Raw genomic sequence first — 13574 nt, 5'->3', positions numbered from 1 at the left:
GAACACCAGCTTCCTTGTCAGAAGGACTAAGGGAATATGCTGTATCGATTCAAATGGCTGTTTTTGTAACACTGACAAAAACTAAGTTCAAGTCCCAAGGGCTCAAAGGTGATTTAACTGGCGGATTAATCCGCATCACCCCTTGTATAAAACCCCAGACTAAAGAATGTGTAGCAAGCGGTCTTTGAAATAAGACAGATAAAGCTGAGACTTGGCCCTTAATAGTATTTAAGGCCAACTTCATCTCTACCCCCAATTGTAGAAAGGCAAGAATTCTGCCTATGACATATCTCCGAGGGTGCCAACCCTTGGATTCACACCAGGAAACATAAGCCCTCCAGACTCTATAATATATAGTTCTGGAAGCTGGGATCCTTGCATTAATCAAGGTGGAGAGAACTGACCCGGAAAGCCCACGTTTCTTTAGAATGCGGGTTTCAATAGCCAAGCCAGTAAATTTAGCGTTCGTAAAGTAGGATGGAATATCAGCCCCTGTGAGAGCAGGTCTGGCCGTAGTGGAAGGGACCATGGATCCTCCACTGCAATCTTCACGATTTCTACATACCATTACCTTCTGGGCCATGCTGGTGCTACCAGAATTACCGGCTTTCTTTCCAGCTTGATCCTGCAAAGAAGTCGTGTCAGCAACTGATTAGGGGGGAATGCATAGATCAGTGAGAACTGATCCCACGGGGTCACCAACGCATCTGTTCCTCATGCGAGTGGGTCCCTTGTCCTGGACACAAAGTTGACTAACTTCATGTTGAGTCTGGACACTAGAAGATCTACATCCGGAGTACCCCATCTTTGGCAAACAGCCCAAAAAATGTCGGGGTGAAGAGACCATTCCCCTGGGAATAACTGCTGGCAACTCAGGTAGTCCGCCTGCCAATTCTCTACTCTAATTTTTAGAATGAAGACTGCCAATAGGCACGGAACATTCCTTTCTGCCCAAGTTAGAATATAGTTCACCTCTGTCTGCGCTGCAAGACTCTTGGTGCCCCCTTGTTGATGGATATAGGCCACAGCTGTGGCATTGTCGGATTGGATCCTGACAGGACAATCCCTTAACCTGAAAGTCCAGGCCTTCAGAGCCAGACGCACTGCCCGAAACTCTAGGATGTTGATGGGCAAGGCTCTTTCAGTTCTTGACCACTGTCCCTAGACAGTTGTCTTCTCTAGTACTGCTCCCCAGCAGGCATCTGTCATTACCACTTTCCAGATAACTGGACTGAGGGATTTTCCTTTCAGCAGATTCTGGGTTAGTAACCACCAACTGAGGCTTTGGGACACCCTTGGAGACAGCCGCATTGGCAAGTCTAAAGCTTGAATCGTTTTGTTCCAAGCAGACAGAATACTGTTTTGCAACAGTTTTGAATGGAACTGGGCATAGGGAACCGCTTCAAATGAAGCCACCATCTTTCCTAACAACCTCATGCAAAGGCGAATGGAAGGATCTCCTTTCGACCTGACCATCCTCAATAGCTCTCTTATGGAGTTTATTTTTGGCGGTGGCAAGAACACCTTTTTCTGGGCTGGGTCTATGATCAGGCCCAAATAACTCCAGCTTATTACCGGTTTTAAGGAAGACTTCTCTAGGTTGAGAATCCAACCCAGACTTTCCAGGTAACTGGTTGTAATGAGTACACTTTGCTCCAAACGAGTCATTGACTGGTCTATTAGCAATAGATCATCTAGGTACGCCAAGACTGTTATGCCCTGTGCCCTTAACCTGGCTAGACTAGGTGGGGCCAGCACATTTTTGAACACCCGGGGTGCTATTGCTAGCCCAAAGGGCAAGGCTACAAACTGAAAGTGCTGCTGTTCTACTTCAAACCGCAGAAACCTTTGGTGAGCGGGAAATATAGGGACATGCAGATATGCATCCCTGATGTCGATAGATGCCAGAAGTTCTTTTCCTTGCAGGATAGAAACTACTGACCTGATCGACTCCATGCAAAAGGAGCGGATTTTCAGGAACTGATTTAGATTCTTTAGATCTAGAATGGGTATGACATCTCCATTCGGTTTTGGTACAGTGAAGAGGTTTGAATAAAACCCCAAACCTTGTTCTTCTGTGGGGATCTGTATGATCACCCCCTGAGCCAGTAATCGGTCTAATGCCCGAAACAGAGATTGCCTTTTCCCTGGATCACTGGGAACGTTTGATCTCAGAGAACGAGACGGTGGAAACTCCCGAAATTCTAGTTTGTATCCTAGAGACAAAGTGGAGATGACCCATCAGTCCTGAATTACCTCTTGCCAGACTTCTGATTACTGCAGAAGTCTTCCCCCAATTCTGGCAAGGGGGGCGCCTCTTTATAATGAGGCTTTAGAATTCTGCTTTGCGAATTTCCAGCCCCAGGCCTTCTTTTGTGCCTGGGCCTGACCATGAGGTCTTCCTCTAGAGTCTGCCCGTGGAGGCCGTCACCACTGCCTAGAGGCGGATGCTCCTGGCATAGGAGAAAAAGTCTGTTTAAATGAAGGACGTTTATACTACTAGTACCCTTCCCACTAGAAATCATTTGGATGTATTTGTCCAAATCATCCCCAAATAGCCGATCCCCATGAAAAGGAAAGCCAGTCAGAAGCTTTTTGCATGTTGCTTCGGCTGACCAATTTTTTAACCAAAGGATCCTACGCATGTGTACTAGCACAAGCACAAGCTGGGACGCCTGGTGAAAAGAATCCTTCATAGCGTCTATGGCAAAACATAATGCCTTTGGTAGTTCGGCCAACTCGCGGGCCTGTTGTGCAGGGACCTCTTTAAGGGCCTGTCTGAACTAGTCCTTTAGGGACTGAAAGATGCCTATTGCAGCGACTGCAGGCTAAGTAATGGCACCTGCCAAGGAAAAAGAGTATTTCAACAGGAATTCCAACCTTTTATCTGTTGGATCCTTAAGCATTTGTGCATTGTCTACTGGAAAAGTTAAACTTTTATTCACACTGGAAATCACAGTGTCAACTGCTGGTACATTCCATTTTTTGGTGAATTTCTCCTCCAGAACTGAGAATCTCTTTGGAGGGAGAAGATGCTTATCCGGGTGATCCCATTCAGAATAAATAAGCTTTTCTAGTAATGCATGGACAGGAAACGCATGAAAAGGCTGTAAAGGTTTTAAAGAACCCAAAGAAGAAACCAAACTTTCAGCAGACTCCGTTAGGGGTAGCATGAACGTGGAATGAACCATCTCCGTAAGAGATTGTACCAGCAATTTCTCAGATTGCGAGGCTGAAAAGGGTTCATCTACTGTTTTCTCTGCAGAGGAATAATCGGTTTGTTTTTCCTCCTGATCGCTTGAGGGTAACACCTCATCCTGTACCCACTGTTTCCTTGGTAAAGGGTCTGAGGTGGGGGAGGGGGATCTAGCCCGCTTCCTATCCTTTTGGATGGAGGATGCGATTAAAGCCGCTAATCTTCCTTCTAGGCCCTGCAGGGCAGAGGAAAATGCATCTTCTGTCACGTATACAGGGGCTGAAGTGTGAGAGGCAGTTGCACCACCAATTGGTTCCAATGACTCAACCTGGCTTGCCATATCTGGTATCTCAGGAGAGGATGACAGTGTGGAGGCATGACGGGAGTTCCCATCGCCTGGGGGTGGAATTTTTGGTACCTTTGTGATATCTCTTTTGGAAGCCATAGTGCTAAGCACAAAAGCACAGGCACTAAATAAATGCACTACTTGCTGAGCAATAGTCTAGCAATACAATGCCGCTATAAAGATCAGCTTGGTGCTGAGTAACAATGTATTTCCTATACTGGAAATGCCTGTATACATCCCTTACGTGTCCTGTGTGTTTCAGACTTCCATCTCTCCCGTTGCTCTGATAGAGATCTTCTGACAAAGTAAGCAACTGTTTTAATAAGCCTCAGGTGTGCGAGGAGGAGGGGGGAGAGTTTTGTCAGCAGCAGTAGGCTGGCTCCCTTTATCATTTGTAAGACAAATGCGTAGCCTTTGTAAAAGCGGCTTTGTTTAGCAGGAGCCGCTATTCATGCTGAACATCATGTGTTACAGACTGCTGCTGTACCCCCAGCTCCTTAGTTCCCTTCAAGGGGGAGAGGGACATGCCATGTTCAATTAAGAACACCCCCTGGCTGCTGAGACCACACACGTTGTTTTAGCTGGACACAGAGCTGACTGAGAGTAACGTACCAAGCTATGTGTATTTACTCCCTCTAGTGGAGACTTTAAGGCATACAACATTTTTACTCATGGAAGAAAAAAACCATAGGTGGACTTTTTACAGTTCCTATGCTTCTTTCCTTACCTTATCCACGCTGCAGGATACTGCTGTAACAGACAGATCCAACTTCACCCATCACGGCGGGCTGCGTTAGCAAATCTTCAAGGACCGGGTCCCTTTGTAGGGGTTCCACTCCCTTGGACCTGTATTAGCACCCCTCCAGGAAAAAACTTTAGGTAATGTAGGCATGACCAAAAAGTTCTGGGTCCCGGGGTCCAGCCCTGAAAAGAGAGGCGTTACAGGCAAAAACCTCGTGCTTCGTATACGAGGCCTGGGTACCGCCCACCTTGACCTGCAGTGGTATTTTGGATGGATCCGGTCTATGGAGGCTGTTAAAATCCAGCAAGGATCCCTCCAGCTTGGAGCTCTTCAGAGCACATCTTCACTCATGACCAACACCTTAGACACTGGCGAAAAAACTGAGGTACTGCTGGTAGGAGGAGGGGGTTATATAGGGGAGTGAATTTCCTGTATTGGGTATACCAGTGTCCATCACCTGAAGGTGCCTATATACCCCACATAGTCATTGCTATGGTGCTCTGTGTCCCATGATGTACGATAAAGAAAAATAGTTTGCTGTAACGGCTTATAAAAGTGTTATCTGGAGTTTGGTTTCAATTTGTTACTGTATTTAAATCTGCTAGTACATCTAACACCCCCCCCCCCCCCCATATTAACAATGCTTTTTTTCGATCTGCCCCCTGTGCTCCTTCATCCAGAGTGGAGCTACAGGAGGGTGTGTTACTAGTCAGATCACCAGGTAAAAAAAAAAACAAACATAAACAAGGAAAACGAACGCTGCCACCACATCTAATGATTGGTAAGCTGCAATATATTACATTTTTGGTTTTAGGATATGTCAAATAAATGTGTCTGAGCTGAAACAGTTTTGTAAAGAGCTTGGGATCGAGCCCACACGAGTGCCCCCATTGCAAGCGGCTTGCTATGGGCGCATTCAGAATGGGGGAGGAGTCATGAAAACAAGTTAATTCAAAGGGTATCACATCGTTTTTTTTTTTCTTCTCACTGTATATACGTGTGCCTCAAACACATTCACATAGTACTCGCCTATCTATAACCAATTACTTTATTTCATTATTTGTGTGACCTAAAATATTACTGTTGCAATCAACTACCCAGAGGTAATAAGATGGCGCACTGTACTCACCACAGCCACCGCAAGCTCCACACCCATGGATGCCCAGCTTATAATCAGTGCCATGACTCCAAGGAAACATACGCTGCAAAAAAGAAATAAAAAAAAGTATATAACCAAACTATGCATTTCATTTTAATTATTTTAATTTTGTATTTCCACAGTTTAGAAAAATTAGGAGTCAGTGGTGCAAGCCTTTTCTTTGCCACCAGGAGTACCTTACCCTCTCTGTAGAGGACTCCTTGCACCCTGTAGACAAGGTGTTTGATATTGTACAGGTGTATGGACACTATGGCGTTCATTTACAAAAACTGGAGCGTGCAAAATCTGGTGCAGCTTTGCATAGAAGCCAATCAGCTTCCAGGGTTTATTGTCAAAGCTTAATTGAACAACCTGAAGTTAGGCGAAGTTCACACTGGCATTGAAAGCGGGCGTTTGAGGGGCGTTGTTAATGCCCCTCAAATGCCTATGAAAAATGATACAATGGATAACACACAGTGCTGTTCACATTATCAAAACATAAAGCGTTAGTGTCGCTTTGTTTTAAATTTGAAGCCTCATGTCAAGTCTGGAGGCCTTTCAACGTCTTCCATTCAAGTCTATAGTAACACGCAGCAACTGCACCAGCATGCAGTTGCGGCGCATTAGTACATGGTGTCCAGTGTTCTCCTAACATTAGATGGTTGTTAAGTAGCAGGCTGGGAAGCCGGCCGCCGCGTCCTTAAAGCGGTTGTATACCCCGCTTTGTGATTTTTTTACCTACAAGTAAGCCTATAATAAAGCTTACCTGTAGGTAAAATGAATATCTCCTAAACGTACACTATTTAGGAGGAGATATTCACCGTACATGCAGCCGCTGACGTTAGCGGTACATGCGCTCTGAAGGTCCAGTGTATCATGCTGGAGCTTCTTGCAGGAAACCGAGGGCTCCCGCACGCATGCGCAGTAGTGACGTCATTGCGGCTCCAGCCACTCACAGCGCTGGAGCCCGCATACCTGGAAGAAACGCTGGGGGGACATGTCAGCCCCCTCTGACTGCTGCGGGGATTCGTTCTAAAGTGAGTATTTCATAATGTGCTAAAATGTGATGCATACTAGCACATAATGCCATTGACTTGCAGGTTTGTTTGTTTTTTTCCAGCGGTTTACTACCACTTTAACAATAGATAACTCATCAGTTGTGAGGACAGCTGAATGTCAAAGGGGGAAAAAAAAAACATTGCCAGCCCACTCCAATCCATATCAGGCCCTTTTGGATCTGGTAAGGATTTTAAGGGGAATCCCACGCCAAAGTTAAAAGAAAAAAAAAAAAAAAAGGCAAGGGGCTTATCAGAAACTGGAAACCCCCTTTAACAAGGTGGCCCCCAGATCCCGGCTCTCCCCTATGTGAATGAGTATGGGGTACATTGTACACCTACTCATTCACCAACAAAAAAAAAAAAGTGTCAAAAAGGAAATAAAAATTGAGAACTCCTGTATTAAAAAAACAAAAAAACATTGTTCCCCAGTGTGGATCCATCATCAATCACAACGCCCACCGTCACTGACAACCCAGAAAAAAAAAGGCGTGTTTGATAAGGGTCAGTATTTTCAGCAAACGTGAACAAGCCCTTAAGCTGGCCATACAATTTTCTTATTCAATTTCCTTTAGAAATACCTTCAACTTTGTAGTGCAAGGGCCTGCCTGATTGCACACAAATTGAAAGTGTTTAGGTTTGACCTCATCTTATATGGTTTAGGTAAATCTAAAGGAATATCGTACAAATTGTATAATGTGTGGCCAGCCTGAGAGGCGGATTGGCTACCACGGACAGCTGCACCAGAGATTTTGCACTCTCCAGTTTTAGTAAATCAACCCCAATGGCTAGAACACCAAAGACTAAAGCTGGCCATACACAGGTAGATTTTCTTAATATTTATACAAAATATCCCCAGTACATTTAATAACGCCTACAGAGAAACTTGACAAATGTTGCACAAAAGTACTGGAAGAACTGTCAGGAGCTTCTGTACACCTAAATTCAACCAGTTATCCCTTTCACCTACTTTGCTTACAATGACAGCTCAATAAAAATGTTAAGCCACAGATTTTTACTGACTTGTAAGACATTTACACTGTGTGCCCGTTCCCTCCAATACATCACGCTGATTGGCACGATGGCTCATGTAGGAGCACAGAGGGGAAAACTATTCCCTTTTGCTTCTCTAAAAGGGTCCAATTTACCAAAAATGATTTTGCATTTGTGATATAGGTGGCATTATAAATCTGTGCCTATTGAAGCTGACTGTTCTGTTGTGTGTTGGGGGTGACATGCAGTCTCCTAAAAGAGGAAAAAGCGCTGGCAGGGGACCACAAAAGAGGAGGATCGGGCCGCTCTGTGCAGAGTGTGAGCAGAGGGATGACCTCATTGGTCTCCAGCTGCTCTTTCACTGTCCAGTCTGCAGTCTAGGGGTGGAGGGAAGAAACCACTGTATCCCTTTAAAATACAATTCAAGAGCTTGTTACCTCAGCATTTCATATTCCGGATGTGCCTACTGCACCATGTACTTGCATGAGAAAGTATCCTGTTCTCTTTGTATTGCTTCCTTTATGTGAAATCCCTGGTGTTCCCGCTAGTCCCCTATGATTTCCTATTAAAAACTGACCATCGTGGTCAGTTCTATACTGGAACTCAGCCTGCTTTCCAATGATCAACCTCTCACTGGGAAGCTCAGTGTGCTGTTACTCCGTCCCTCGCCCCCCCCCCCCCCCCCCCCCCCCCCCCCCCCAGCTCCTATGCTGCACAATTAATCGTTATCATGCTTTTTTTCCCCATTGCGATCTTGAAAAAAGTGTTTCCCGATTCTTTCTATGCAGAGAATTCTCTCTGCTCTGCTAAAGCCGACAGCCGTCAAAAGAAAGGAAAAAAAGAAAAAAAAAAAAAAAAAAGGGCAGTTTGCCAAGAATCACAACATTCTTTAGCGGTGGAACTTAAGTATAAACATTGTAATGATTTGTCCTTTAGATCAAAGGAACAGACCTGGTGTGAAAATTTGGGAAGTTTAACCACTTCAACACTAAACCTTTTTCTGACCTTTGTTGGTTTCAAGTTAAAATCATTTTTTTTGCTAGAAAATTACTTAGAACCCCCAAACATATACATATACATATATATATATATATATATATATATATATATATATATATATATATATATATATATATATTTATTTATTTTTTTTTTTTTGTAGAGACCCTAGAGAATAAAATGGTGGTTGTTGCAATATTTTTGTCACACTGTATTTGCGCAGCAGTAGTTCAAATGCAATTTTCGGGGAAAAAAAATTACACTTTAATGTATTAAAAAAAAATAAATAACCAGTAAGGTTAGCCCAATTTTTTTTTGTATAATGTGAAAGATTTTATGCCACGAGAATCGTGGGAGAATTGTGATCTTTTTAGTCTAAGCAAAAAAATCGTGGTTCTCATTTTGGCCAGAATCGTGCAGCTCTAATATTTTGTTTTGCCTTTCATTTCAATTATAAACTGAATGAGGTGATCGTTTACAATCACTTTAAAGGCTCCTGTATGACAGTCTAAACAAGTGCCAAATCCAGTTAGCATGTCATGCAAAAGCCTCATAAAACAAATATTGCAAATAATAAAACGCGTTGGTGGATGTCAGCTGGAGAAGTTGGCATTTCTAGGCAGACTGGATTTGCATGCAGACAGCCCTAGGTAACATCCACATGCGATGCTAAAACCTGGTACATACAGTTTTTTTCTGTTCAACCCAGCGAATTGATCGAAAAAACAAAAAAACAAACTGGCAGCTCCGGTCAGAGCCGCTGTACTAACGATCTGACGTTAGTACAGTGATCTCCCCCGCTGAGCTGTTTGCTCTGACAGGGGGACGGGCCCCCATCAGAACACTCTGGTCATTGACTGAGAGCGGTGATTGGGATCCGGTCAGCTGCTGGTTCTCCAGCATGCTCATCCGACAGAAGCCGACCGGCATACACACGGGCTGAATGTCGGCCTTTTTTTTTTTTTTTAATGAACTGGCCGACATTCTGTTTGTGTGTACGGGGCTTAAGCCTCTAGATCAGTGATCTCCAGACTGCAGCCCGGGGGCCGGACGTGGCCCTTTACTTGCCTTTATCTGGCCCTCGGGGCACTATTCCTCACACCAATACCAATGATGGGGCACTATTCCTCCCACTGCCACCAATGATGGGGCACTATTCCTCCCACTGCCACCAATGGTGGGGCACTATTCCTCCCACTAATGATGGGGCACTATTTCTCCCACTGCCACCAATGATGGGGCACTATTCCTCCCATTGCCACCAATGATGGGGCACTATTCCTCCCATTGCCACCAATAACTGGGCACTATTCCTCCGACTGCCACCAATAACTGGGCACTATTCCTCCCACTGCCACCAATGATGGGGCACTATTCCTCCCACCAATGATGGGGCACTATTCCCCCCACTGACACCAATGATTGGGCACTATTCTTTCCACTGATACTATTGATGGGACACTATTCTTACCACCAACACCAATGATGGGGCACTATTCCTTTCCATGATACCAACAATGGGGCAATATCCCCCTCTCACACTAATACCAATGATAGGGCATTGTTTACTCTCATAGAGGCCAGGGCATTTTCTACTCACACTGGCCACAGTCCGGCCCCCTTAAAGTCTGAAGGACAGTATACTGTCCCTTTGTTTAGAAAGTTTGGAGACCCCTGCTCTAGATCACAGGTGTCCAACCTGCGGCCCTCCAGCTGTTGCTGAACTATGGGACCCATGAGGCATTGCAAGGCTGACAAGTTGCAAGCATGACACCCAAAGACAGAGGCAGGATGGAACTTGGCACCCAAAGACAGAGGCATGCTGGGAGTTGTAGTTCTGCAACAGCTGGAGGGCCGCAGGTTGGACACCCATACTCTAGATAGAACTAAAATCCAATGATAGAACTGAAATTCAATAAATAAAAGGGGCAGGCCAGGGGCAGTTCAGCTGGGGTGGAAAGCACTAGATGATGCTGGATGTTCTCCAGCCAGGAAATGAGCCTGGCTCTGATATCCTGGAGTTTCCAAGGAACACTGTAACAAGCTTACAGTGTGCAGTGAAAACAGAGTGATCTGAGTAGAGGAGAGGAACCTGTACAAGTCTGAGGGTAAGGCTGCAGTTCAGCTTTAACAGATGTGTCTCCTTTACCCAAATGTAGGGTGAACTTTCTTTTACTTCTTTGCCTTTATGTAACTTGGTGGGAACGGTTCCCAGTCCCCCCCGCTATTTGCCTCATGTAACCTGCACTCTATGGAAGCCTCTACACAGGCACCCAGGATGGAACAAAAGACTGAAGACACTTCAAAGTACAGCGAGCCTGTCACTGAATTCCTAATGAGGATTAGACACTTTCAAGAGCTTTAAGCTCAAAGCCAAGTTGAAAAAAAAAAAACCTCAAAGCTTCAGGGCAAAGGTAAAGCAAGGCTACAGGGACTTCCGACAGTGTAAATTCTGACTTTACCGGGGAAGGGAGGAACTACAGCGTGAAGACATTTTTATATGCTAAGGAAAGCAGTAGGCAACAACTGTTAAAGGGGAACTCCAGCTATAAACCAAATGGATGTTCAGAAATAAGAACTCCTGTTTTTGGCTAGAATAAATATCAGAAATATTTTAATTGTCTTAAAAAAAGGATTAGTAATTAGTTTCAATAAGCTTTGCATAACCGTTCAGTTTTAAAAATCAATGACCTAAAGTGGACCTTCACCTAAAAGGTAGGTTCCTCTTATCCTCCATCATTCCCCTCCTTATTGTAACTTTTTTTTTGGAAAGGGGGGGCAAGTAGTTTTGACAGATGCAACCTACTGTATGCATTAAAAAAACTATACACTACAAAGTGCAACGTGCCTATAAATCAATATAGGGTGCAAATTATCATGTGCAAAACGTCATGGGCAAAAAAATGTTACAACCCCAAAACATAAATATTTCAATAATCCCTAAAGTCCACTTCTGTTTTTCATCTATATTCAATGTGTATGTTGTGCTCCAATTCACATCCATAGTCTAAAGAAAGGACTTTTCACCACTTCATGTGCCACCACCAGCTTCTAAAATGGGCACTCACCAGAACCTAGAAAAAGTTTAGCCTTTGGTTCATATTGGGATAACCACTTCACTATCTTGGCGTTCCTCCACCTGGGTTGCCACTAGATACTAAGACTGGCATGGAGATATGAAGAGTATCAAGTGGCAACCCAGGTGGAGGAACGCCAAGATAGTGAAGTGGTTATCCCAATATGAACCAAAGGCTAAACTTTTTCTAGGTTCTGGTGAGTGCCCATTTTAGAAGCTGGTGGTGGCACATGAAGTGGTGAAAAGTCCTTTCTTTAGACTATGGATGTGAATTGGAGCACAACATACACATTGAATATATATGAAAAACGGAAGTGGACTTTAGGGATTATTGAAATATTTATGTTTTGGGGTTGTAACATTTTTGCCCATGACATTTTGCACATAATAATTTGCATATTGATTTATAGGCACGTTGCACTTTGTAGTGTATAGTTTTTTAATGCATAGGTTGTATATGAAGTATAGACACCATTTCAGTGGTTATATTGCCTAGCCCTTTTTTGGATCAGCACAGTTACACTTTCATACACATACATTTTCCCTATTTATAATATAGGATTTTTTTAACCGCAGCAGATCACAATTAAAATTTTATTTCTTCATTACTGTTATTTCAGATTAACATTTGTGCCGGTGACACAAATTTTCCATTTTAGTTTTGACAGATACCCACTCCCACTTTCTCGGAGATCGCCAAGGCAATCTAGGTGGGAATTGCGCCCTCCCCCTGTCCATCACAGGTCCCAGCGGGACCATTCACAGAGAGCGCAACTTACCTAAGCGCAGTGGGGAGCCAGCTCTGAAGCCGCAGGGAGCCACAGCCGGCTTCCCACAGTCAACACAGCAGCACCGGGGACCCGATGACCAGACACAAGCGGCCCGGGTCAAGACAGTGCACTGGATCCCTGTGCTGGTAAGTGTCTTTTTATTAAAAGTCAGCATTTACAGTATTTGTAGCTGCCAATTTTTTTTTTTTTTTTTTAATACTGACTGAAGCTCCTCTTTAATGCAGCAATACTCAAATTCAATCCAGAGCATTCCTTGCAGTACATATTTTCTGCCACAAGATGCCCTCAGTCTTCCAGATTAATCACTTCAGCCCTGAAAGGATTTGCCCCCTTCCTGACCAGGCCATTTTTTTGCGATACGGCACTGCGTCATTTTAACTGACAATTGTGCAGCTGTGCGATGCTGTACCCAAACAAAATTGATGTCTTTTTTTTCCCCCACAAATAGAGCTTTCTTTTGGTGGTATTTGATCACCTCTGCAGTTTTTATTTGTTACGCTATAAACAAAAAAAAGGAGCGACAATTTTGGGGGGGGGGGGGGGGAACATTTTTAACTTTTTGCTATAATAAATATCGCCCCAATTTTTTTTATTAAAAAAAAAAACAAAAATTTCTTCATCAGTTTAGGCCAATATGTATTCTTCTACATATTTTTGGTATATATATATATATATATAAAAAAGAAAAAAAATTGATTGGTTTGCGCAAAAGTTATAGCGTCTACAAAATAGGGAATATATTTATGGCATTTTTATTATTTTTCTTTTTTTACTACTAATAGGGGTGATCTGTGATTTTTAGCGGGACTGTGATATTGCGGCGGACAGATCAGACACTTTTGACACTTTTTTGGGACCATTGACATTTATACAGCAATCAGAGCTAAAAATATCCACTGATTACTGTATAAATGTCACTGGCAGAGAAGGCTGTGCGATCAAGGGGTTAAGTGTGTCCTAGGGAGGTGTTTAACTGTGGGGGGATGGGACTGACAGGGAGTAGAGAGAGACTGTTGTTCCCGATTACGAGGAACAGCAGATTTCTCTCTACTTTCCTGACAGAACGGGGATCTGTCTGTTTACATTGAGCGATTGCGGGTGGCCACCGCGCCTGCCGGCCACGCACAAATCCCTGTTCTGGCTCTCTAAGGAGCGATCGCGGGTGGCCATCGTGCCTGCCGGCCACGCGCATCGGCTCAGGCAGCATGCGCGCGCCCCCTAGAGCTCTTAAAATCGGC

General features: G+C 44.0%; 1 protein-coding gene across 6 annotated transcripts in view; it reads right to left on the bottom strand.

Annotated features, from left to right (window-relative positions):
* TTYH3 (tweety family member 3) overlaps positions 1-13574 on the bottom strand; it is a 222755-nt gene that overhangs the window by 70280 nt on the left and 138901 nt on the right. For all 6 annotated transcript variants that reach the window (XM_073636709.1, XM_073636708.1, XM_073636711.1 and 3 more), the window contains exon 6: positions 5414-5486. In XM_073636709.1, coding sequence (XP_073492810.1) covers positions 5414-5486 — 73 coding nt within the window. The remainder of the gene's footprint in view (positions 1-5413; positions 5487-13574) is intronic.

Source organism: Aquarana catesbeiana, linkage group LG06 (genome assembly GCF_042186555.1).
Source record: "Aquarana catesbeiana isolate 2022-GZ linkage group LG06, ASM4218655v1, whole genome shotgun sequence".
Classification (NCBI taxonomy): Eukaryota; Metazoa; Chordata; class Amphibia; order Anura; family Ranidae; genus Aquarana; species Aquarana catesbeiana.
The sequence above is the reverse complement of the archived record's forward strand: the minus strand, read 5'-3'. Positions and strand labels throughout refer to the sequence as shown.